General features: G+C 45.7%; 1 protein-coding gene across 12 annotated transcripts in view; it reads left to right on the top strand.

The window, feature by feature from the left end:
- Positions 1–32: 32 nt before the first annotated feature.
- Positions 33–27,043, top strand: part of LOC100411063 (serine/threonine-protein kinase MARK2-like) — a 47,496-nt gene continuing 20,485 nt past the window's right edge. For 3 of the 12 annotated variants that reach the window (XR_013533812.1, XR_004741678.3, XR_013533813.1), the window contains exons 1-4: positions 33–232; positions 3,872–4,058; positions 16,415–16,525; positions 17,946–18,063. Coding sequence is in view for 4 of the 12 variants with exons in the window: in XM_078368448.1 (XP_078224574.1) it covers positions 11,933–13,477; positions 13,732–13,803 (1,617 nt within the window). In the remaining 8 variants the exon portion in view is untranslated. The other 9 variants (XR_013533814.1, XR_013533811.1, XR_013533809.1 and 6 more) reach the window with 9 other exon arrangements.

The following is a 27,043-nucleotide window of genomic DNA, read 5'->3' as shown; positions in this document are numbered from 1 at the left end:
GCGGCTGCGGCGCTCCCTGGCGGCCTGGAGGTGATTTGCAGGCCCAGCCGGCGTTGGTTGCGCGGCGGCTCAACGTTCGCGGAACCCCAAGAGGACCCATCACCTGCCCGGATTGGCGGCGTCTGCCGCGGGGAGAAGGAGTAGCATGCAGGGCAGGCACACTGGTCCTGCTTCCAGCTGGGCTTCGTGGGTTTGAAGCACACATTAGGAGGAAATGGCTCTGTTCGTGCAGGTTTGCGGGGTTTGGTTTTCTTAGGTTTAGGGGGTGGAGTGGGTTTCTCTGGGGGTGCGGTGGGGAGCAGATCAGTTTGGATAACGGCCCTGAGCAGGAGGCACTGTCCCCCTCCCGGTCCGACCCGGGGCTTCCAGCGGACGCCACCGACGGTGAGCGCACTGTGAACAGAACGGTGCGCTTCTAGTTACTTTATTTTTGTGTGGGGCCCAAGTGAAAGACGTGGGAAGAATTGGACTTCCCTGAGTATTACATGAACTTTCCTCCATTTCACCCTTAAATTTGGGAAGTTGGTGGCTCCCCTTCTGTATCCACAGCATTTCAGGAGGCTGAGGCGGGCTGATCACTTGCAGTCAGGAGTTCGGGACCAGCCTGGGCAACATGGCAAAACCCCATCTCTTAAATAAAAAATACAAAAAATTAGCCGCAAGTGGTGGTGCGCGTGCCTGTGATCCCAGCCGCTTGGGAGGCTGAGGTGGGAGGAGCGCCTGAGCCCAGGAGGTCGAGGCTGCTGTGAGCTGAGATCGTGCCACTGCACTCCAGCCTGGGCGACAGAATAAGACCCTGTCTAAAAAAAAAGGTGAACTTGTGAGGCTCGTGTGGTAAACATGATTATTGGGGTTGAGAACAACATGTGTGGATGTGCACAGAGGTACCTGCCCCATGCACTTCCCATCCCACACCTCGGGTGGTACAGGCGCGCTTGCAGAGTTTTGTGTGGTAGCAGAGTAATGTAGGTACCAGGGCTCAATCTTAACTGTCACACAATCACCTAATATATAGTTTCCTAATGGAGGGTTTTTTAATGTTATATAGAAGTTCCTGTAGCTGAAGTGGTAAATGTTATGCACGTTTGTTTATAAAAGGTAGGTGATTTTATGACCATGAACAGGTAGATTAACCTGGTCTGATAAAGCCTGGGGAGACAGCTCTGCCACATAGTAGGTGTGTGGTATTGGGTTGGTTACCTAAACTCTCTGTGTTCCAGTGTCCTGATCTAAAAATTCGGGATAAAATAGCACTTAAATGACATGTGGCTGTTAGGGTTAAATTAATATCGCTAAAATGCTAGAAAAATATCTGGTACCGAAGTACTAGTAATTGATTTGTTACCAATTTTGAGAATCAGAAAGTGATATTCTATTTAATGCTGGTATATTTTTGTAAAAAGTGTGACCCAAATCAAAGATACAATTTGATTTCAGCTTCATAGTCACTTTGTTCACTCAGCAAAGCTTTCAGTACCTACTATGTGCTGGGCATTTTGGGAAGAGCTAGGGTTACAGTGATGAAGAAACACAGTCCCTGCTGTTGGGAGTTTTCAGAACCTATGATGATCTATATTATGATATTTAGAGACTTGAAGGAAATTCACACAAATAGTCCTCAACTATTGCTTTTCCTTGGATAACAGTATTATGAAATGATTTTCTTTTCTTCTTCTTCTTGTTCTTTTTTTGGAGTTCCACTCTGTCACAGAAACTGGAGTGCAGTGGTTACATCTTGGCTCACTGTGATTCAAGAGATTCTCCTGCCTCAGCCTCATGAGTGCCTGGGATTATAGACGCCCACCACCATGCCTGGCTAATTTTTGTATTTTTAGTAAAGATAGGGTTGGTCAGTCTGGTCTCAGACTCCTGACCTTGTGATCTGCCTGCCTCAGCCTCCCAAAGTGCTGGGATTGCAGGCCTGAGTCACCACACACAGCCGTTGATTTTATTCTTTTTAAAGATTGTTTGTATTGTCTATTTTACATGTGCTATGCTTTGAAAGCTGTATAAAAGTCACTTCCATGTGTTTTGGATATTGAATGATAAAAACTCTGGACCTGAATTTCATTGTATCACTAATCCAATGCAGTAGAATGTGAATTCTTAATTTAGACAGTGATTTTTAGACATTATTGTGTATAAATAGCACCAGAGGGTTTAATACAATGCAAGCATACCTGAGATCCATCAAGATGATCTCAGGTACAGACCAAGAATATGAATTTTTTTTTCCAGTTTTGCTTTTGGATTAATATTTGCTGTCAGTTTCACATCACAGGAATTCAAAAGGAGTATCTACTTCATTCTAGAGGCATCTGTGACCCTGCATAAAGCATAATGGAGTCTCTGTGGGTCTCGAAGTGGTGAAACCTCCATTCCCCAGGAATACAGATTTTGAACAAGCACCGCAAATGATGCTGGTACAGACAGGCAGTCCATGGACCATATTTTGAGAAACTTAATTCCATTATCCATTCAGGGAAATCTTCAGTCTATTTAACAACATAAAGGGAAGAAAAAATTTTTTAGGTGACAACGACCTTCAAGAACCCTGCTGCTGTTGCTTGCAAGAATTGTATCATTGATGTCATCTAGACCTTGCAAAGCATACCAGTTAAACATGGGGAAGGAATTTTCTTTTCTTTTTTTTTTTTCTTTTTTGAGATGGAGTCCCACTCTGTCACCAGGCTGGAGTGCAGTGGCCTGATCTTGGCTCACTGCAACCTCCACCTCCCAGGTTCAAGCAATTCTCCTGCCTCAGCCTCTTGAGTAGCTAGGATTACAGGTGAGTGCCACCACACCCAGCTAAATTTTGTATTTTTAGTAGGGACACGGTTTCATCATGTTGGCCAGGATGGTCTTGATGTCTTGACCTCATGATCCACCCACCTTGGCCTCTGAAAGTGCTGGGATTACAGGCATGAGCTGTAAGGAATTCTTAAACTTTTATTTATCTCTGTACTTCCACCCATTACCATTTAGCCTGATAATCATTATTTTACCTTTATTCTGTAAAAACACATTTAAATCCTTAAGGCCAGAAGGAGATCTAAAAAGTCATGTATATCTTATCTGTTTCCTGAAATATTATTTTATGGCTTTCCCTATTACTACAACAAAGGAACAAATGAGACAGCAAATGCCAGAGGGTCTTTTCCCCACCAATATTTTATTAGATAGAAAAAGGAAGTGGTGCCCTGGCTTAGTGGCTCATGCCTGTAATCCCAACACTTTGGAAGGCCAAGGCGGGTGGATGATGAGGTGAGGAGTTTGAGACCAGCCTCATGGTGAAACCCCATCTCTACTAAAAATACAAAAATTAGCTTAGCTGGGCATGGTGGCAAGCACCTGTAATCCTAGCTATCTGGAGGCTGAGGCAGGAGAATCATTTGAACTTGGGAGGTGGAGGTTGCTGAGATCACACCATTGCATTTCGGCCTAGGAGACAGGGTGAGATTCCATCTCAAGAAAAAAAAGAAAGAAAAAAAGAAGAGGTTCTACCTGTATAAGCACAGGACTGGAAAGGTACCTTAACCAAACATAACTGTGAAAGGGTCTTCACTGGCTATAACATGAATTCCCACTTATTCATCAGTGAAAAACTTAACATGCCATCACTTACATGATTTTATAGTATTTAATGTCATTGTTCTCTTGTATGGTTTACCCAAAAGCTTGAATCTTATGTTTCTTTAGCTGTACTCAAGCCCATATTGAGCGTGTGTCCAATAACATACACTAATTGCGTGTTTGGTACTTACGTGGAGGTGGTGCTATATAAAGTGATCATTTGCATAATCTAAGAATCTTAAACCTAAAAATAGACATCAAACTGATTATCTTTCTTTCCCTCTGTCACATATCTTAGATTTTGTAGGTGAAGAAAGTGTGTCTCAGAGGAGTTAGAGAAGACCAGTTAATAGATGACAATGCTACAGCCTGGAACTCCCATTTGGATCCTGGGTCTCCTATCTCACTCAGCCTGGGTGAGTTTTCTGTGTCTCTACTGCCTCTCCCGTGCTAGTCTGCCAGCCCTCATCACAATTGTGAAGTAGGTAAGCTTTGTTTTGGAGAGTTTAATCTCCTTTTAGTGTGGTTCTCTTCTGAAGCATCCCTTTTGATATACCTAGCATCTTTCTGTTTTATCTTGAGAAAAATTCTCACTTATAATGTATTGTGACTTTAAATCAATCTACTACATTTCTTAAAGTATTTGTACTTTTAGGGCAGTTGTAGAAACAGACTCTGGAAATCACATCCTTTCCTTGGCCATGTGCTCTGCTTTGTGTAAAGAAAGGTCTGCACCTGTGTGAGTTTAGAAATGAAAAATAATAAGATAAAGAGTAAAGAGCAAGCCCAAACGAAGGCACGTTGACTCTGGAAATCACATCCTCTCTCGCTAGAATGAGAGTAATTTAAATAAGAGACTAGACTAGCAACTCATAATGAATCATTTTGAAGTTTATGATTTTCTAGCCTGTAGTTAAAACTTGTCAGAAATAGCTGATGTGTAGCAAATGATTTTTACAACATTATGTAAAGTTGGTTTTTTTTTTGAGATGAGATCTCTTTTTTTTTTTTTGAGCGGGAGTCTTGCTGTGTCACCCAGGCTAGAGTGCAGTGGCACAGTCTCAGCTCACTACATCCTCCCCCTCCCAGGTTCAAGCAATTCTCCTGCTTCAGCCTCCCAAATAGCTGGGATTACAGGTGCATGCCACCATGCCCAGCTAATTTTTGTATCTTAGTAGAGATGGGGTTTCACCATGTTAGCCAAGCTGGTCTCAAACTCCTGACCTCAAGGGATCCACCTGTTTTGACCTCGCAAAGTGCTGGGATTACAGGCGAGAGCCACCACACCTGGCCAAGATGGGATTCCCTTATGTCGACCAGGTCGGGGAGCCCTAGTTTATTCGGCGTGCAGTCACGTGGTCCTCAAGATCTGAAAGGAAAAGAGACCTCAGAGAAGCATCAGGGGTGACCTCACCTGCAGCAAATCATTTCCAGTGTCTCTGCAGGGCTGAGGCTCTGAGCGGGTGCAGGACAGGGTCCCACACATTGCTCATGGCCTCCCCACACTCACACTGCCTGGTGAGCATTTTCAGGAGGACCAACAGCCCCTTCAGGTCCCATCTGCCCATGTTAATTATGCTGAAGGGTTCCCAGGAGGATCCTGAAGTCCTGGGTACCAGACTGTGCTGAAGTCACAGTGGTGGGGGTGTGGTCCCCAAAGCATCTGGGGGGGCCACTTGTGCTGCTGGGTTCCTGGCTGTCTAGTGTGGCATTGGTCTTTCTGCTGTGAATGGTTTCCCCTTTTTGATAACAGCAGCACAAAGCAGTACCCCTCAGAGGCCTGATGGAGGAATGAGCCTTCAGCTAGGGCCTGGTTGAAGGGGTGCTTTTGAAATAGGCAGGTGTCCTGGGTGTGAGGAGAGCGTTGATGGCAAGACCCAGCAGCCCCGAGGGATGGAGGGGGTGATGGAAATGGGGGCTTTCATAAGGCAGGTTCCAGCTTCCCAGGAACCCGGTGTTTCTGTGCCAGGCAGTGAATCTGTTGGTACAGACAACCATCAGCACCCATCAGGGAGCTTCCTCATGGGTCCCTAGGGAGCCTGAGGAAGGTCCAGAAGGCACCGCCCTCGTGCATGGCTGGGGCTCAGTGTGCACAGCCTTGAGCATGCAGTGACCCTGCCCACTACTGATGCTGGCCAGGGATGGTACTGGAGTTCCACCATTCAGATAAGATTCTCCTTCCCCAGTAAAGAGCAGGACCAGGAAGCACGAAGCAGGCTGGGGAAAGGGTGGGAGTGTTGTGGGGCCCTTGTCTCCCCAGTGTGATGCTGTCCTTAAAATCCACTTTGGGGGCGAGGCTTCCCCAGGTGTGAATACTGACTCTCCCTCCACCCAATGCCAGTTTGCAACCCCAGAGAGAAGGTCTCTGTGGGCCCCACTTGAGCTCCCTAAGAGCCCCTGTGAGTCCATCCCTCTGCCAAGCTGCTGTGCCCCCTCTGGAAGTGGCACCACCAATACCATCACCTGAAGTGGAAAATTCTGGCTTACTCTTCAGCCTGTGACTATGACGTCACCATTACGTTTGGCCTCAGCCCCAACCCCTTTGACCTTTACTAATAGGTTCTGGCCAACTAAGGATCATTGTCTGATTTGAGGTTGTTGTGGAAACCGGCTGGGGCAGCTTTGAGCTATTGAGAAGCGGTGGGCCCGTGGGGCATTTAGACTATACTTCAAATCTGATTCCCAGTCCAGCACTCCCACCCCCAGCGGCTCCATTTATCTGTCCACTTGCCAAGAAAGGGCCCAGGGCAGAGTGCGGGGCTCAGGGAGGGAGAGCAAGGCTCGGGTACAAACTGGGATTCATAACTCATATTTACGCTGAATGTTAGGAGTTAAACTCAATGAAAGAGTCTTAGAAACCATATCCTAGTTTTCAAAGCAGCATATATCCAAATGTTAAAATCTGTATGCATTGGCATACAGAATAACCATACTTTATTAAGAATTTTAGAAAGAAAGATATATGGAGGGCCAATGAAACCAGTTATTTAATTTATGCTCACATTTCATAAATTCACTGTGAGGTGTGAACTTTCTCAATGCACTGCCATGTATCAACAACTTTCAGAGTCAATCATGGGTAGCTGTATGGACCTCGCCTAGCAGTAGAGGAAAGCAAAATCCAAGACACAGATTTTAGTAAGGTCTAGAAAGTGCCTGATCCAGCCGGGCACAGTAGTGGCTCAGACCTGTAATCCCAGAACTTTGGGAGGTCGAGGCTGGTGGATTGCTGAGCTCAGGAGGTTTAGACTATCCTGGCAACAAGGCAAAACCCCGTCATGTTGCCACCATAGCTAGGTAAAATACAGAAATTAGCTGGCTGTGGTGGCACCCATCTGTAATCCCAGCTACTCAAGAGGCCAAGGTGGGAGGATGACTTCAGCCTGGGAGGCAGAGGTTGCAGTGAGCTGAGATAGCAGGACTGCACTCCAGCCTGGGTTACAGAGTGACACCCTGGAAAGAGAAGAAAGAAAAGGGAAGGGAAGGGAGGGAAGAAGAGGGGAGGGGAGCAGAGGGGAGGATGTGTTTGGTGACGGTTCCCAACTCTGTGAATGTTCTAAAATGTACTAAAAAATCCTGAACTGTATGCTTTAGGTGTGTGAATTGCATGGTATGTGAATGACCTCGACACAGATGCGATTAAAAACAACAGAAATCAGCTAGAGGTGCATGGTGGCTGCCCTTAGACTTGGCCAGTGTGTTTGCTTGCCACAGTCTCCACCTCCCCGTTACTCCCTGACACTGCACCTTGGGGCCAGGTCCGTTTAGCACAGCACTTCCAGCTGTGTTCCTCACACCCCGCTGCCTCCCCTCACCGACTGTACACCTATCCTGCCCTAGAGGAAGTTAATTTAGTGACAGTCTATGTGAAGATAGTCAGTAGGTGCAAAAAGCCAAAGAAAGGTGCCCTGGGTGTGTTTCTGAATGGAGACTGTGGGACATGGTCACTGCAAAGGTGAACTTTGGCCTTTCCTGGAGCCAGGAAGTCATTTCCTGCTGCTGTGAGCTACCTACCTCCATGAGCCAGGCAAAGCCAAGAGCAAACCCGAGTATCAGGATGGCAGGAGACCCACAGTCAGGGCACCTCTAGCCCATCCACAGTGCTGCACCATCTGAGTCCCCACCACACACCAAGCACCGGATCAACCCAGGCCTCGCTGGGTCCGGGGAAAGTCTCCGAAGCTGGCCTGACTGCAACACTCCTCAATCACCGGGAACCACCCCTTTTAACAGAGGAAAGCAGGTCTTGGGCTTACAGCAGTTCAAAGGCTACAGCACAACAATGGTTTAATGACATGCTGGGGTGGGTGTCACTGCCACTGTTGTATCAAACCGATGAGCTTTGGGCTGCCTTGGATTGATGACTTAGAGAGGGTCTGTTACACTTTCCGTAGTAAGAGCTCCCTTCTAAAGTAAGTTCTGTGTGTGTGATTGCATCATAACCCATCACGCAGATATGCAGACGTGTCTGAGTGTTTGTTTGTTTTTACTCTTTTCATTCTATTCTTCCCTATATTTTTGAAAGAACAAAAACATTTTGACCATCCAAACACTCTGATTAGAAAAGAACGGCGCGGAAGTACAAATGACGACATAAAAATAATCAGCCAGCCTCCCTGTCAACATGGGGAAATAGAAAAAGTGGGAATAGAATAAGATAATGGAAAGCAGAACACTAAATTCTTCCATGCCACCAGCACAGATAAGTCAACACTTGCAAGAATAGGGAGAGGGTCAAGAAATCAACCTGGGGAAACAGAGAAAGGTGCAACCTCTTTACAAGCAATTTTCTTGATTGTTGTTAGAGTGCTGCTTATGTAATAATATTTTAATTTTAATGGAAAGATTGACAGAAAGGAAACCATGAGGTAACAGTGTGGGTAGTTTGTGGACATGGAATGAAAATCATAAAGGTAACCTGGGTGCGGAGGGTCACACCGGTAATGCCAGCACTTTGCGAGGCCAGGGCGGGTGGATCCCTTGAGCCCAGGAGTTCGAGACCAGCTGGGCAACATGGTGAGACCCCATCTCTACAAAAAAATACAAAAATTAGCCAGGTGTAGTGGTGTGCGCAGCCAGGTGGTGGTAGTCACAGCTACTCCGGAGGCTGAGTTGGGAGGATTACTTAAGCCCAGGAGGTCAAGGCTGCAGTAAGCTATGATCCTGCCACGGCACTCCAGCCCAGGCAACAGAGTGAGACCCTGTCTCAAAAATAAAAAAAAATCACAGAGGTAGCATGAAAATGACTAAATTTGCAGAATAAATCAGAGACTCTAACAGCTTTGCTAGTTATACCTGATGACATTAAGTGACAGCTTTTAAAATACCAATCTATGAACATCACAATGGCCCAGAGGAAGAATGAAAATCACCCTGGGAACCAAAGACCCAAACTTACCATGGTGATGGCCCTGGTTTCCTGGTAGGCTATCTTGATGTCATCCACAGCACTGGTATTGAGGAAGAAGTCACCTGAGTTTTTCCTGAAGTGGAGCTCCACCGGCAGGAGGCAGATTCAGGGAGAGTTGGGCTGTGTTTTGGAGAGTGAGGGAGTCCCCTGGTGGGTCTTACCCAGGCAGCCAGCAGGGCATGGGCTGTATCTGGAAGCCAAGACGGTCCTAGATGGTCACCTCTTCCAGGCTCACCCTCACATCCTCTACCAGGATGAGCTCTGTGGAGACCGATGAAGGCACTGGAGGGTCATGCTGAAGGGCAAGGGCAAGGCCATGAGATGCAGGAGGCCACAGGACACCCATGCACCAATACCAGGTCATCCTGCAGGCCGCCCTTCAAAAAGAACAGGCCCAGAAGCCCCAGGGCCTGGCCTTGCTCCCAGCCACAAGCCTGATAAGCCCCTGGTGCTCCTGAGCCCCGTGGAATGGCCAAGGCCTATTTGAGGCCTCCCATCAGGCCCCCAAGGTGGAGTCAGTTACCGACTCCTGCACTCCAGACCCAGGATGCATTGGCAGCAGTCCCACTTAGGTGCCTCCCCACCGTACCAGGCCCCAGTGGTGGGTGACTCTCACACACACCCTGCCCTTCAAGACCTCACAGCAAAGGGCCAGCTTCAGAGCATGTGGCAGACACCACTCCAGGCAGGGACAGGAAGGCCACTCTCGGCCAGGCTAGGCAGTGTGGGTGGGTCCCCTGGAAGAGTGGCCAAGGCTGGCTCGCAAGAGAACAAGGACAGCCTTCATGCCCTAGGGCGGCACATGACCCACAGAGCTCTGCTTCCTGCCTCGTGTCACACAAGGGAGCCACCCAGATCCGAGGTCCCCAGGGAGTCGCGTGTTTGAGCACCTCCTCGGGTCCACAGTTGTGCCAGGCGTTCAGGGTGCAGCAGCTGCCCTCAGGGAGAGGCGACTCCAATGCACATATGGAAGAGCAGGAGCAGGCCAAGTGTGGTGGCTCTCACCTGGAATCCCAGCACTTTGGGAAGCCAAGGTGGGAGGATCACTTGAGCCCAGGGGTTCATGACCAGCCTGGCCAACATGGCAAAATACAAAAAATGAGCTGGGTGTGGTGGTGCATGCCTGTAATCCCAGATACTCAGGAAGCTGAGGCAGGAGAATCACTTGAACCAAGGCAGCGGAGGTTGCAGTGAGCTGAGATCATGCCATTGTACTCTGGCCTGGGTGACAAAGTGAGACTCTGTCTTGGGGAAAAAAAAAAAAAAAGGAAAAAAAGTGCAGAATCCTGGGGAGAACATGTCAGGGTGTTCAGGCTCCAGGCAGAAGGCTACGACACCCCCCCCATTGCTGACCAAGGGATTCCTAGTGCCAGTGAGGTCTGAGCCAACAGGGACAGGCACAGGTGTGCCCCTTCAGGGGCCGTCTCCCTCCAGACCAGCCTCCTGAGTGCTGCCCTCATGGGCCTCAGTCTCTTCCAAATCTTGCTCCCCAGGAGGCAATAAAAGCACCTCATCCTGGCATTTAGGAACCCTGGGAATCCAGCCCCACTTTCTCCTTCCAGTCTGTGCCTGCTGCCTCCACCTAAATGTAGAAGGACCTACATTTCCTGGTGGCCATGCCCTCTGTGGGGTGGCTGTCATTCATGCAGGGCTATTCCTGGGGAGCCCTTCCCTTCCACCCTCCAGTGCACCTACGGGGCCCCTACTATTAATAGCAGCACCTCCACCTGGGGCAGAGTCAGGTTGTGAGGGCTGTGGCCCAGCGAGGGGCTCAGAACTGTTCCACAACCCCAGTGCTGGAATACAGGCTCAGCCTCTGTCCTGGGACTTGAGTGCTCCCAATCTGGCCCCTGTCACTCGTTCAGACTAGCACATCCCTCCAGAGAGCCACCCTCAGTCATCCTGGGCCTTTGCAGAGGCTACCCTCCTGCCCTTGTCTCTACTCACTTAGGCGATCCCTCCTCACACCGCAGGGCTCAGCACACTGGCCTCCAGAAAGCCCCACTTCTTCCCTCACCAGCGCTGACCTGAGGCCCAGGCCACTCTTTGGCCCCCACTTCACCTGGTGCTTCTCACGCTGAAGGAGCTTCATGTCTGGGGGGGCCTTCCTGAAGAGGCTATGGGCTCATGGAGGGTAGGGTATGTCTGTTTCTTCTCTGTCCATTACATAATCTCAACCACATGAGGAAGGAAAAACCCTACAAGGAAAGGAAAATATTCTCTCCCTTCTCAACCATTGAGAGATGAAAGAAAAGGAATTGAATATGTTGCATGTAGACATTAGGAGTTCTTCAAAATCCAAAAGCTATTTCAGATTTTGAAATTACAAATGATTGAAAACCACCATGGCACGTTAAACCTATGTAACAAACCTGCACAATCTACACATGTACCCCAGAACTTGAGAGTACAATAAATATAGAAAAAGAAACTACAAATGAAAATGCTGTTGAAGTGTTGTACCAGTTTAAATAGCTGGGAAACGAAATATCAACCTCTATAACCCATCTAGACAAAAGCACTTACTTTTTAAAAGAGGAAGATGTTTTGGGGACCAAAAGAGAGAAAACCTCTGTGAAAGATCCCCAGCCATGATTGGCCCCTGCTTTGCTCTGAGCTCATGAAAAGCCTTTGTGATGTCATAACAGACAGGCCTATATAAGGCCCTGGCTGGGTCATGGTTTTTGGTCTGAGAAATCCCTGGAAGCTTTTTTGGTGACCTGTGGACTCAGACCAGCTTAGCGATTATTACGAGTTGTTTGGCGGGGTGGGGGGAGTTTTTGTGGGAGGGGCGTTGTTGTGTTTTTTAGTTAGTATAGTTAATATAGTTGGTACTGTTTCTTAGCATTTTAGTGTTCTTTGGGATAATTAGTATTGTTAATATTTTAGCGTAGTCCATAGAGTTAGAGTAGTTATTTGTATATAGTTAGTGTAGACAAAGTAGGCACCATGAGGCAGGGCTTGGCCTCCACCTCACCTGCCCTGCGGCCACCTTATTATCAAATACTAAACTTTATAGGCCGTGGTGCCTTTGGGGAGGTCACGCTGGCCCGCCACTTAATGACTGGCATCCGGGTGGCGGTGAAAACAATCAACAGAACCGGCTTCCTCTCTAGCCACAGAGAGATGACTGTTTTACAGTTGGTGCACCACCGAAACATCATTAACCTTTACCAAATGATTAACAGCAGAGAGGCGTGCCATTTCGTTTTAGAATATGCTGCGGGAGGAAGCCTGGCCAACTGGCTTGACCACCACATAGTGGAGGAGGAGGAGGCCCGAGGCAAGTTCCAACAAATGCTGTCCGCCGTGAGCTACCTCCACCGCCGAAGCATCGCTCACCGAGACCTGAAACCTGACAACATGCTGTTAGATGGCAAAGGGAACATAAAAATTGCGGATTTTGGATCAGCCATAACTTTTTATGAGGGGCAGAGGCTGACAGGAGGTCATGGGACCCTCCCCTACATGGCCCCAGAACTCTTTGGGGCCCAGGGCTATGAATGTCCCGCCATGGACATATGGAGCCTAGGCGTCACGTTATACCAGATGGTGTCCAACAGTCTGCCCTTCTTCGCAGTGAGTCGTTTCCAACTGATATCCCTCATTCTATCTGGCCAGTATGTTAGTCGGCACTCTTTTTCAGAAGGCCTAAAAAGCCTAATTAAAAACCTTTTAACTTCTGATCCCAATGAACGGCCGACAGCAGACAAAGTCTTGAGGGACCCGTGGGTGAACAACGGCCAGGACTTGCCTCCAGCGACATATGAAGAGCCAATTGAAGACCACCCGAACTGTGAGACCATAAGGCTCTTGGTGGCCATGGGATTGAAGCCAGAAAACATCGTAAAGGCAATTGAAGACAACGTCTTTAATTATCCCATGGCCATCTACCGTATTTTAGATGGAGAAAAAAAGCCATCCATTACCACTCCACAGTCTCTTGCTCCTGGGGATCCTACATGTTTAGTCACTGAGATTTCCAGTTCACCTGCCGGCCTTCACAGGAAGTCAGACCCCCAGCATGCCCCCATGGCCTCCCTGACCATCGAGCGCAATTGTGGAGATGTAGAAAACTTGGCACGGCAAGCCCTCCAGTGTGACCGTGTGGCCTCCTCTATTGTGAGCGCCATAGGCGGTGGTGGTGCTTTAGAAACCTTGGCAGAGCAAGCCCCCCAGCGTGACCTCGTGTCTGCAGCCTCCACCAAGTGCTCCACTGGCAGTGAAAATTTAGAAACTTTGGCTCAACCAGCCCTCTCACATAACCTCACGGCCGCCTCCACCCAGATCACCACCCAGAGCACCGTGGCTCAACAACCCGGACACGAAGGCAGCGTTTTCCAAGCTGGGCAGCCCGAGGCTATGTTGGCCCGGCCAACAAGAGGCTGGAGCTGCCGCAGGGCTGCCCGAAAGTGCATTGCCATAATAAGGAGATGCTGTTGCTGCCTCTGTCCACCCAAGAGGCAGAGTAAGAGGGCCCACCCAAGAGAAAAAGTAAGTAGGTGGGCGGTGAAGTCGCACTTCTTGCATTTTACTATATTTATTCTGTCTTGATTGGTATTGTTTTAATTGGCAAATCTCTGGGGCTGGAGAGTGGCAGAGGGAGGGAATGGGGGGTATTGGTCAAAGGACCAAAGTCTAGACAGGAGGAAGAGGTTTTGACTCTAGTGCACAGCAGGGTGACCAGAGTCAATAAGAATGTATTGCATTTTGCAAAACATGTTCATGTCAAATGTCTCTGCATTTAGATTGGAGAGGACGAAGGCCCGAAACCTGAGATTCCCAGGAGCAACGTTGGAGCCTGCAGCACTTTATATTAAAAATAAATGTATCATTCTGATAAATGACCATTTCTTGCTTCTTGCAAATTTTGTAGTAGCATTGGAAAGGTGGAATGTGGGTGGCAGACACTCTGCTGCTTTGTGCCCTCCCTGCACAGGACCGGGGCTAAGAGAAGGGCAAGGCGTGAGGCAAAGGAAAAGGCAGATTTACTAGCACCTGCCTTAGTTGAAAGAAAAGCAGGGATAATGAAAGGATGGAGGAGGATGTGGAAGAGAGCAAGAAAAAGATAGAGCTAAACCAGAGTCTAAACCTGGTCCAGACTGGAGAACGGTCTATAAAGATCATGCGGTTTACCCCCATGAGCACTGGAGGCTCACTGTCTCACACTACTACTATTGCGGCCATAGGAGTATCAGGTAAAAACGAACAAAAACAAACCCTTTTGCCAATCAAAATATGTCACTGGAAGGCAAGAGGTGTGGCACAAGTTCTTATGCCCTGTTCCTTTTTTGGGGAGGAATCTGCTCCCAAAACTACAAGTACAAATTTCTTTTAAGCCTAAAGATAACAAGACTTTAGATTTTAAGTAACCAAAGACTATGGTATTAGCCTTCACAGTGGCAATTATTTGCTAGGGATATTTCTTACACAAGAAATCTCCCTCGCTTCGGCCTACCTGCCACCATCCAGTTGAACAACGGTCCAGCATTTACTGCCCAAGTTGTCCAGCTCATTGCTGAGTCCCTCAACATCTAGATACTACACATCCCTTACCATCCTCAGTCATCGGGTAAAGTTGAACAGGCCAATGGCATCCTCAAAGACCATTTGGCCAAACTTGCTATTGAGGTAAAACTCTCTTGGCCCACACTCCTACCTCTTGCCCTGGCCCATATCCGGGCCACCCCACGGGGGCCAATGGGCCTGAGCCCCTTCGAATTGCTGTACAGCTGGCCTTTTCTGGTTTCCCATAATCTCCCTGCGTGACCGCCACCACTGGCCTCCTACCTTTCGTTTCTCTCTCTCCTGCACCAAGTACTTAGGGAGCATACCGACTGCACTTCTCCCTGTGGTTCTGGGACCAGAGGACCCCCACCCGGCAGCACCTCTCCAGCCAGGTGACAGCGTTCTCCTCCAAGAGCTCAAACCAGGATCTTTGCAACGCAGGACTCCTGGACTAAGGGCCCCACCACCAGGACCCATAATCTTGCACAGGCAAACTGCCAAACAGGCAGCTGTCAGTCTACTGTCTCCATCCTCATCCCACATGGTAAAAGCACCATACTCGGTCACAATCATGGGTTTAACTTTCAGCATGGGTTGTGTTTTCTATATGACCAAACCAAGGACTACTGTCATTGGTGGAACATCACCTATGGGGGGTGCCGGTACAACTCTTGTGTTATTCACAAGCCACAGCCTCCAAGCTGTCCCAACTACTAAAACGCTACCATGTTCCTTTTGTAAATTAGGTTTACTATCATAAATCATTTTCTGCTCACAATTTTAAAAGTAAGCAGAAGCACCCTATTTTAATACATTTCTTAACACTAATCTCACCAGTACTTGCTTCATATAAGATAGAAGATAGAACATGTGTAACAGTCTTAAAGTTCTTACTGCAAACTTTGGAATATTTTGCATTTGTTCTCCTTTTGAAGGAAATAAATATGCTCTCTACATTGAATATGTATTCTTTAAAATTGCTCTCAAGGAGACATGCAAATACATTGCCTCAATTATTTTTTCATTAGACACACTCATTGTTTATTCAGCATGTGCTCAGTACCACTCAATAAGAGGCAGTGTGTGGGCACTATGAATTTAAATATAAAAGACAGCCCCTAGGGTTACAGTGATGAAGAAACACAGTCCCTGCTGTTAGGAGTTTTCAGAACCTATGATTATCTATATTATGACATTTAGAGAATTGAAGGAAATTCACACAAATAGTCCTCAACTATTGCTTTTCCTTGGATAACAGTATTATGAAATGATTTTCTTTTCTTCTTCTTCTTGTTCTTTCTTTGGAGTTCCACTCTGTCACAGAAGCTGGAGTGCAGTGGCTACATCTTGGCTCACTGCAATTCAAGAGATTCTCCTGCCTCAGCCTCATGAGTGCCTGGGATTATAGGTGCCCACCACCATGCCTGGCTAATTTTTGTATTTTTAGTAGAGATAGGGTTGGTCAGTCTGGTCTCAAACTCCTGACCTTGTGATCTGCCTGCCTCAGCCTCCCAAAGTGCTGGGATTGCAGGCCTGAGTTACCGCACCCAGCTATTGATTTTATTCTTTTTAAAGCTTGTTTGTATTTTCTATTTTACATGTGTTATGCTTTGAAAGCTGTATAAAAGTCACTTCCATGTGTTTTGGATATTGAATGATAAAAACTCTGGACCTGAATTTCATTGTATCACTAATCCAATGCAGTAGAATGTGAATTCTTAATTTAGACAGTGATTTTTAGACATTATTGTGTATAAATAGCACCAGAGGGTTTAATACAATGCAAGCATACCTGAGATCCATCAAGATGATCTCAGGTACAGATCAATAATATGAATTTTTTTTCCAGTTTTGCTTTTAGATTAATATTTGCTATCAGTTTCACATCACAGAAATTCAAAAGGAGTATCTACTTCATTCTAGAGGCATCTGTGACCCTGCATAAAGCATAATGGAGTCTCTGTGGGTCTCGAAGTGGTGAAACCTCCATTCCCCAGGAATACGGATTTTGAACAAGCACCGCAAATGATGCTGGTACAGACAAGCAGTCATGGACCATATTTTGAGAAACATAATTCCATTATCCATTCAGGAAAATCTTTAGTCTATTTAACAACATAAAGGAAAGAAAAAAATTTTTAGGTGACAACGACCTTCAAGAACCCTGCTGCTGTTGCTTGCAAGAATTGTATCATTGGTGTCATCTAGACCTTGCAAAGCACACCAGTTAAACATGGGGAAGGAATTCTTTTTTTTTTTTGAGATGGCGTCCCACTCTGTCACCAGGCTGGAGTGCAGTGGCCCGATCTCGGCTGACTGGAACCTCCACCTCCCAGGTTCAAGCAATTCTCCTGCCTCAGCCTCTTGAGTAGCTAGAATTACAGGTGAGTGCCACCACACCCAGCTAATTTTTGTAGTTTTAGTAGAGACAGGGTTTCATCATGTTGGCCAGGATGGTCTTGATGTCTTGACCTCATGATCCACCCACCTTGGCCTCTCAAAGTGCTGAAATTACAGGCATGAGCTGTAAGGAATTCTTAAACTTTCATTTATCCCTGTACTTCCACATTACCATTTAGCCTAATATTCATTATTTTACCTTTATTCTGTAAAAACACATGTAAATCCTTAAGGCCAGAAGGAGATCTAAAAAGTCATCTATATCTCATCTGTTTCTTGAAATATTATTTTATGGCTTTCCCTATCACTACAACAAAGGAACAAATGAGACAGCAAATGCCAGAGGGTCTTTTCCCCACCAATATTTTATTAGATAGAATAAGGAAGTGGTACCCAGGCTTAGTGGCTCATGCCTGTAATCCCAACACTTTGGAAGGCCAAGGCGGGTGGATGATGAGGTGAGGAGTTTGAGACCAGCCTTATGGTGAAACCCCATCTCTACTAAAAATACAAAAATTAGCTTAGCTGGGCATGGTGGCAAGCACCTGTAATCCTAGCTATCTGGAGGCTGAGGTAGGAAAATCGTTTGAACTTGGGAGGTGGAGGTTGCTGAGATCACACCATTGCATTTCGGCCTAGGAGACAGGGTGAGATTTCATCTCAAGAAAAAAAAAGAAGAGGTTCTACCTGTATAAACACAGGACTGGAAAGGTACCTTAACCAAACATAACTGTGAAAGGGTCTTCACTGGCTATAACATGAATTCCCACTTATTCATCAGTGAAAAACTTAACATGCCATCACTTACATGATTTTATAGTACTTAATGTCATCGTTCCCTTGTATGGATTACCCAAAAGCTTGAATCTTATGTTTCTTTAGCTGTACTCAAGCCCATATTGAGCGTGTGTCCAATAACATACACTAATTGTGTGTTTGGTACTTACGTGGGGGTGGTGCTATATAAAGTGATCATTTGCATAATCTAAGAATCTTAAACCTAAAAATAGACATCAAACTGATTCTCTTTCTTTCCCTCTGTCACATATCTTAGATTTTGTAGGTGAAGAAAGTGTGTCTCAGAGGAGTTAGAGAAGACCAGTTAATAGATGACAATGCTACAGCCTGGAACTCCCATTTGGATCCTGGGTCTCCTATCTCACTCAGCCTGGGTGAGTTTTCTGTGTCTCTACTGCCTCTCCAGTGCTAGTCTGCCAGCCATCATCACAATTGTGAAGTAGTTAAGCTTTGTTTTGGGGAGCTTAATCTCCTTTTAGTGTGGTTCTCTTCTGAAGCATCCCTTTTGATATACCTAGCATCTTTCTGTTTTATCTTGAGAAAAATTCTCACTTATAATGTATTGTGACTTTAAATCAATCTACTACATTTCTTAAAGTATTTGTACTTTTAGGGCAGTTGTAGAAACAGACTCTGGAAATCACATCCTTTCCTTGGCCATGTGCTCTGCTTTGTGTAAAGAAAGGACTGCACCTGTGTGAGTTTAGAAATGAAAGATAATAAGATAAAGAGTAAAGAGCAAGCCCAAACGAAGGCACGCTGACTCTGAAAATCACATCCTCTTTTGCTAGAATGAGAGTAATTTAAATAAGAGACTAGACTAGCAACTCAGAATGAACCATTTTGAAGTCTATGATTTTCTTGCCTGTAGTTAAAAATTGGTCAGAAATAGCTGAGGTGTAGCAAATGATTTTTTACAACATTATGTAAAGTTGGGTTTTTTTTGAGATGAGATCTCTTTTTTTTTTTTTTTTTTTTTTTTAGCTGGAGTCTTGCCCTGTCACCCATGCTAGAGTGTAGTGGCACAGTCTCAGCTCACTACATCCTCCCCCTCCCAGGTTCAAGCAATTCTCCTGCTTCAGCCTCCCAAATAGCTGGGATTACAGGTGCATGCCACCATGCCCAGCTAATTTTTGTATCTTAGTAGAGATGGGGTTTCACCATGTTAGCCAAGCTGGTCTCAAACTCCTGACCTCAAGGGATCCACCTGTTTTGACCTCCGAAAGTGCTGGGATTACAGGCGAGAGCCACCATGCCTGGCCAAGATGGGATTCCCTTATGTTGACCAGGTCGGGGCACTCAAGGGATCCTCCTGCCTTAGCCTCATGAGAAGCCAGGATTATAGGTGTATGCTACCACAAATTATTTTCATTATTATACGTTATGGAAGATGTTATTGTAAATGTAGTTGATAATAAAATTTACATGGATGCACAAAATTTAATAGTCTCTCCCTTGACTTTGTTTCACCTTAGACTGATTGGTCTTGCATTTTCTCTCTATTGCCATCAAGAACAGCAGCCTTCAATATGAAAACCCTAGATGCCAACAAATTATCAACTCAAAAATTTTGTCAACTTCATCCCAAAGTTAGGAATTTAAATGTATTAAGAAGTCATCAGGTGGCTGGATGCAGTGGCTCATGCCTGTATTCCCAGCACTCTGGGAGGCTGAGACAGGTGAATCACCTGAGATCAGGAGTTTGAGACCAGCCTGGCCAACATGGTAAAACCTCATCTCTACTAAAAATAGAAAAAAATTAGCTAGGCATGGTGGTGGGCACTATAATCCCAGCTACTCTGGAGGCTGAGGCAGGAGAATCACTTGAACCCGGGAGGTGGAGGTCACAGTGAGCCAAATTGTGCCATTACACTCCAGCCTGGGCAACAAGAGACAAACTACGTCTCAAAAACAAAACAAAACAAAACAAAAAAAAACCGGAGACAATGGATGCTGGAGAGGATGTGGAGAAATAAGAACACGTTTACACTGTTGGTGGGAGTGAAAATTAGTTCAACCATTGTGGAAGACAGTGTGGCGATTCCTCAAGGATCTAAAAATAGAAATTCCATTTGACCCAGCAATCCCATTACTGCGTATATACCCAAAGGATTATAAATCATTCTATCATCAAGACACATGCACACGTATGTTCATTGTGGTGTTGTTTATGACTGGGAAGACCTGGAAACCAAATCAAATGCCCATCAATGATAGACTGGACAAAAAAAAAAAAAAAAAGTGGCACATATACACCATGAAATACTACGCAGCCATAAAAAACAATGAGTTCGTTTCCTTTGTACAGACATGGATGAACCTAGAAACCATAATTCTCAGCAAACTGGCAGAAGAACAGAAAACCAAACACCACGTTTTCATTCATAGGCGGGTGATAAACAATGAGAACACTTGGGCACAGGGAAGGGAACAACACTCACAGAGCTAGGTGTGGGGGAGGGGGGATGGCGGCAGGGAGGATGGGGAGGGATAACACTGGGAGAAATGCCTGATGGGGGGATGTAGGGGTGGGGGGGTGGTGGAGGTGGGGAATGGAGACAGCAGACCACCATGGCATGTAGGTACCTATGCAATAATCCTGCAGGATGCAGGATGTGCACATGTACTCCAGAGCCAAATACAATTAAAACAACAAAAAAGCTATGCTCTTCTATCATCCTAGCACAAATGGAAACTCAGGCCCATACTGACTGATGGCCTGTTTAAACTCTTAGCAGTTTGAAGGGAAGGGGTTCAAAAGCAACCCATACTTGCCCTTGCTGATCTGGAAGGTGTGTAACCACTGGAAATTGCCATGCCTCTAAATCTCCCTCATTTCCCACTTGTTGAATCCCAGCTTGGATAGAACTGGTTACCATAGATATAGGAGTACAAGCACCTGAACTGGTTACCATAGTTCTAGGAGCACACATGCCAACAGAAGCAGCGGTAGAAATATCAGGGAGGCTCTGACCATCTCTCTACAAGATACTGAGCAGGGCTGATGGGCACACCTTTTCCTCATTTGACTTTTCATCTTTTTGCTCCATGATTTCTTTACATACTTAATCACACTCCTTCTCTTCTCCTGAATTTTCTCCTGAATCCTTTTCCTCATCTTATGTCTGAAACAGCTCCAGGGCAAAACACACCAAAATCCAAATGGACCACACCAAATAAGCCCTGTGTTTGCTTGATCTTTGGCTGTTACCCCAATATGACCGAGTTCCCCCAGCTGCCACCCTGGGAGATTTTTTCAAATGTTCTTGCGCCAATTCCGAGCTCCCCCAACTAACCCTGGGAGATTTTTTCAAACATTCTTGGTCTACTTCAAGGTTCTCCCTAATTCACCCTGGGAGTCTCCCTTGGGCTCCTCCTGAGCTCCCCAACTTACCCCAGGGATTTTTTCCAGTAGTATTTGGGCCACTTCTGGGTTCTCCCTAATTCACCTAGGAGTCTCCCCCTGGGCTCCTTCTGGCTCCCCCTAACTCACCTGGGGGATTCTTTTCAAACATTGCAGAGATACCTTCAGCTTAGCCTCTTTTTCCATTGTTCAGGCAATCCTTCGTCCTGGGTTTTAGTCTCCACATTTGGGCACCTCTTACCAAAAACCAGCTCAGTTGGGAGACCCCCACCCAGATGGCGCTGAAGGTATTTGAGAGGCAGATACCAAAACAGCACAACGGAGTGAATCTATTCTGGGGACCAACAGCCTGAGAGCCTGTGGGGCTGACAGCTCTCCAGACTGAAAACCCCCGAGCAGAGAGTCATCCATGTGTTTATTTGCTCTTTGACATGTGATTCTTATTAATACACAGGTGATCTACATATACAAATATACTAGGTAGGCAGCTGTTACCCGCCTACCACTAATTACAAACTACAAGTATCTTCCACAAGAGAACCATGGGGGCAGGGTAAACTTAATGTTTCTCAACAGTTGTCATGCCTGCTTGCTGTTGGGAATCGGGTTGTTTTGCTCACTCAAACTGGTAAACTTACTGAGGCTTGCTCTCAGCTTTGATGACAGGGCAGCATGAAAGACAGCTTTCATTTTATCCACCTACGTTAGAGAAGACTTTCAACCTTTTTGCTGAGTTGTGGAGCTCTGGTTCAATCTTAGAGAAAGGCAGGATAGTGGAGTGAGGCTTGGAGCCAAGGTAACTCCAATTTCCAACAGGCTCCATCACCGATGAGCTGTGTAGCCTCAGGCAAGTCACTGAACCACTCTGAGCCTGTTGCTTCAACTGTAAAATAGAGATAATAACACAGCATCTTGCAGGAGTTGTGTGAAGATGAATGCTTTAGGTACATAAAGATATAAAATATGGAAGAGTTTGGCACATAATAGACCCTCATAAATGTTCAGGAGTGCACAGAATAACTAATCATAAATATTGTTTATGAAATTAACAAACCAGAAGATAAATTATGCTCATGCTAACCCACCCACCTTATGGATGATTAGTTCGGATTCAGGATCAGATTTGAAATATCTTTTGAAACATATGTAGGGCAGAGAAATTAACATTCGAGTGCCTGGAGAATCTTAAATTTTCTCATTCCTGACTTCTGATATAAAATTTACAATACAGCATAAGTTTTTGGTATGCTCTCTTTTCTTTCAGACTTATTTACTTTTAATGAACAAACAAACCCACGGTATCATCTACAGTAATGGCAATTACAGCGAGTAGGAGATAGAGCAATAAAAATGAACCATAAACTCTAGTTCATAAAGGGAAGCCCAAATCCAGGAGCTGACACAGTGAAGCTTCTAAAGACGTCATTGGTGACTGATGTTGCTGCAGTGTGATTGAATGGTTGTTTAGTCTGAAGGAAGTGGGCATCAGTCAAAAAGGAAGGATGGCATAGTTATCTCACCCATTTGCTAAATCAAAATTGGAGAAATTATCTAGGGCATTCAGCTATCCTCTTGAGAACATAACTATTTCTTAATTACCTAACTAGAAAACTCATGAGCCTCTGGAGAATTCTTAGGAAATGTTACAGAGAGTTTATGTGAACTGCAGCCTCTGGTGGCAAATGCCCCAGAGCAAATCTCTCACTTGAAATGAGTTCTCAGGGTCTGATGCAGCCAATCATCCCCTTGTCACTGTTCCCTCCTTCCCATCCCTTTCTGCTACCACCAATCTAAGCGACTTCCCAGCTGACCCCCTGCCCCCAGCCTCTCCAGAGTTGCCTTCATGAAACACAGCTCTAATCACATCAATCTGGCTCAGACACTTTTAGTGGCCCCCCCCATGTCCCACATGATGAAGTCCAAACTTTTTCAAATGATACTTAAGGTCTTCCATGATCTGGCTTCAACTTATGTTGAAATCTCTTCTCCTAGGTCTCCTTTACCACAGCCCTTATTCTCATCCTCACTAGTAACCTCATGCATCCATTCAACAAACATTTTTAAAGTGCCACAAATCTAGCATTGTGATGGAGGGTGAGCAAGACACAGTCTCTGCTCTGGGGAGCTCAGAGCCTGGCGATGGGCTCAGAGTCTGGACAAGCCAAAGAGTGTTTTCCCCAGTTACTAACCCAGAGAGTTAGTCCCCAGTCATTTACCCTAAGAATGCCTTGTACTTTTTCTTTCAAACACAAATAACAAGTAAAGGATTATCTAGGTAATTATTTAATGCCTATCTCTCCTCCCCTCATCAGCCTATAAACTTTTAAGGGCAGAGAGGGCAGAATCATGTCTGATAAGTTCATCCTACATGTGCATTGACAGTTATATAGTAAATGACCTAAAATAAATATTTTTGAATGATGTCTATTTGTGGTCATTTTTTTCTTTTTGGAGCTTTACCATATTACTCTTAGATATTGTGCAAAACACTCCAGAATCTGGAATGTGTTCTCTAGTTCCATGGGGCTGTTTCTCACCTGGTCTGATGGCCAATAACATGCATAGGACTCCTTTATTTCTGCCTCAACAGAAGTGTCTGCACACATGTGCACACACACACTCACACACTTGCACACAGTCTCACACACTCCCATCCCTCTATTTATTTTTATATTTGCATCCAGAAGCCAATATGTTATCAAGGGGATGTTAACCTGGTTAGAAAATCCGACTCTGACAGAATCTTGAATATTTGCTCCATAAATTCATCAGTGCAAGGGCAGACTTTATACTTAGCAACATTCAGAATTGCCTTGGTTCCAAAATTTTAAAAAGGAATGCAAAATTAAAAACAATCAAAATGCTTAAAATGCTAAATATAGAGAATAACTATGAATACCAAGCCCCTTGCTAATCTTATAGATAGCTCATCTAGACTTATGGCTTCAAATATTACTTATGTGTTGTCTTAGGGTGGGTGACCCAGAAACAGAGCCTGATTTGTATGCACATGATTTCTTAAGGAAATACTCTCTGGACTGGTAAGGCAGAGGGAGATGTAAACAGAGGAGAGGAAGCCCAGCAAAGGCATAATCTCAGGCAGGCTTTGCAAAGGGTGGTGGTTTTAACCCAATCCTGGGTGTATAGAAACCCTGGGGCTTAAGATATGCCCAGAGTTTTTTGGAACAAGAGAACTAGGCTTTCACACACCTTCTGCTCTGTACCCTATGCCTGTGTGTCACTGGTCAAGGATTGTCCTAGAACACGAGTCTTCAAACCCTGGGCCACGAACTGGTACCTGTCTGCGGCCTGTTAGGAACTGAGCTGTACAGCAGGAGGTGAGTGGTAGATGAGCAAGCAAGTGAAACTTCATTTGTATTTACAGTCACTCCCTATCTCTCGAATTACTGCCTGAGCTCCACCTCCTGTCTTATAGCACAGGAATCCCCAACCTCTGGACCAGGGAATGGTACTGGTCCATGGCCTGTTAAGAACTGAGCTGCATACCAGAAGATGAACAGTGGGCCAGAGAGTGAAGCTGAGCTTCACCTCCTGTCAGATCAGCAGTGGCATCGGATTCTCATAGAAGCAGGAACACTATTGTGAACTACATATGTGATGGATCTAGGTTACACACTCCTTATGGTAATCTAGTGCCTAATGATCTGTCACTGCCTCCTATCACCCTCAGATGGGACCATCTAGTTGCAGGAAAACAAGTTCAGGGCTCCCACTGATTCTACATTATGGTGAATTGTGTAATTATTTCATTGTAGATTTCAATGTAATAATAATAGAAATAAAGGGCACAATAAATGCAACGTGCTTGAATCATCCCAAAACCATCCCCTGCACTGCCCGGTCCATGGAAAAACTGTCTCCCACAAAACCGGTCCCTGGTGCCAAAAAGGTTGGGGACCACTGTCCTGGAGGGAAGTCAGTTTCCAAGTATATCTTGTTTTCTGATTGTGGAGGGGAAAGCAGCTCTAAAAGCCTAAGGGAAGACTCCAAAAAGACACAGGTGCTGGGTGTTAGAAGCAAAAGCAGGAGTGGGGCTCTCAAAAGAAAACAAGGTATTGCAGGGAGTCTAGGTGGAGCAGCTGTGTCCACTACGTTGCTGAATGCTCTCACAGTTTCCTCCAGCTTGGACTTCTCACCTGACCTTCAGACACATGCATCCAACTGCCTGCTTGACATCTCTACTTGAACATATGTGTCCGTTACCCATTGCCACAATAATGTTGTATAACATACAACCACAAAACGTTAGTGCATATAATAACAAACTATTATTTTTGCTTACAGTATGTGGACCAGCTGGGCAGTTGAGATGATTTGTGTTGGGCTTGGTGAAGCTCATTTATGCGTCTATTGTCAGCTGTGGGTTTGCTGAATGGCTTGAGTAATCTTTTCTGGGCTTTCTCAAATATATGGGGCCTCTGCTGGGAAAACTGAGCTGATTTCACTCTGCTGCACATGTCTCATCCTTCAGCAGGATAGCCTGGGAGAGGGGGAGGATGGGAAGGTAAGAGGGAGAGAGGGAGGGAGGGTGGGAGGAAGAAGAAGAGAGAGAAAACACACAGGTGAGAGCGCCCTACTTTGCAACATAGGCAGGCAGCATTTATAGACAGAAAACAGAAATGAGGTTCAGAAACCTCATTTGTAACTTGATTACAGCTCGGTAACCAATCAGCAGACACTATATTTGAAGCTGGTCTGATCAGTTGGCCACCTGTAACTGACTGAAGCTCAGTTGCTGTGACTTGTTGGGACTCAGCTATTTGTTACCAAAGTCTGCTCGTGAGTTTTGCTTTCATCTAATTTATGTCTAAGTTAGATTGCAGTAACAAACTGCAATCTAACTTAGACACAAGTACGGAGGCAACCCCAGGTGGAATTTGGCTTCACTTAACAAGGCTTAGGCCCAGAACTAGCCACTGTTCCTATTACCACATTCTGTTACCAAAAGAAAGTCACTGGTCAATTCAAAGAGTGGGGAAATAGACTTCATCTTTGACGGAGGAGCTTTAGAGTCCATTTCTGTAATCAACCTCCTAATGTCTAACTGGCATCTGCTTTATTGGTGGCAGTTGAGCAGAGTTTCATTGCTAAGGACTTACAGGTCACCAAATGACAGTGTTTACCAATCCACAGTTTTCTGCAGGAAGAGGATACGATATAGCAGCAGCATTGAAGTAGGGGCATGCATCACAACCGAGGGCTGTGTGGGAAGTAGAAAAGTTCCTTTTTAAAGTTTGGTTTCTTGTTAAAGAATAAATCATAAGTGTGCTAATAACTCTTTGTTAAGCCCTATCCTATGCAGCTATTAGACATGCCATGCTTACAGGCACATAGGACATTTTATGTCCTTGTACTTTAACCAAGATACCTGTGCTGGACGTGCTCACAGGCATTTCCCAGCTCTCCACTGCTTTTACCTGTTTAGAAAAGTCTTAAGTTGTTAGCCAATGGGGTTTTAGTTTAGATTGTGAGGTCTGGCTCCAGCCAACGGAGATCAGACACAACAGTGACAACCCCAAATGTGTAAGAAATAAATTTGAGTGTTTACCTTTGTTCTTTGTACTCTCATGCACGATGACTAGCGAGGGTACCCTTTTTGCAGTCCAGGAGGAAAAAACTGCCTTGCTGAAAGATACTTTGTCTCAGTGCCAGTTTTTCTTTGCAGCACCAAACATCTATTTCCAACAGGTTGTGTCACACAGCAAGGGGTCCAGAGGGGCCAGGTGCAAGCTCCAATTATCCTCCCTCTGGAAGGGCCACACTTGACATGCCCTCTCCCAGATGAGGAACCACTGATATGTACACTTACATTTACAATCAGGGAGTTCCAAATGGAGTCTTGTCTTGGGTCTCACGATTTTTTTTTTTTTTTTTGAGGAGTCTAGCTGTATCACCCAGGCTGGAGTGCAGTGGCATGATCTTGCCTCACTGCAACCTCCATCTCCTGGGTTTGAGTCCCAGCCTCCTGA

Source organism: Callithrix jacchus, chromosome 4 (assembly GCF_049354715.1).
Source record: "Callithrix jacchus isolate 240 chromosome 4, calJac240_pri, whole genome shotgun sequence".
NCBI lineage: Eukaryota > Metazoa > Chordata > Mammalia > Primates > Cebidae > Callithrix > Callithrix jacchus.
The sequence above is the reverse complement of the archived record's forward strand: the minus strand, read 5'-3'. Positions and strand labels throughout refer to the sequence as shown.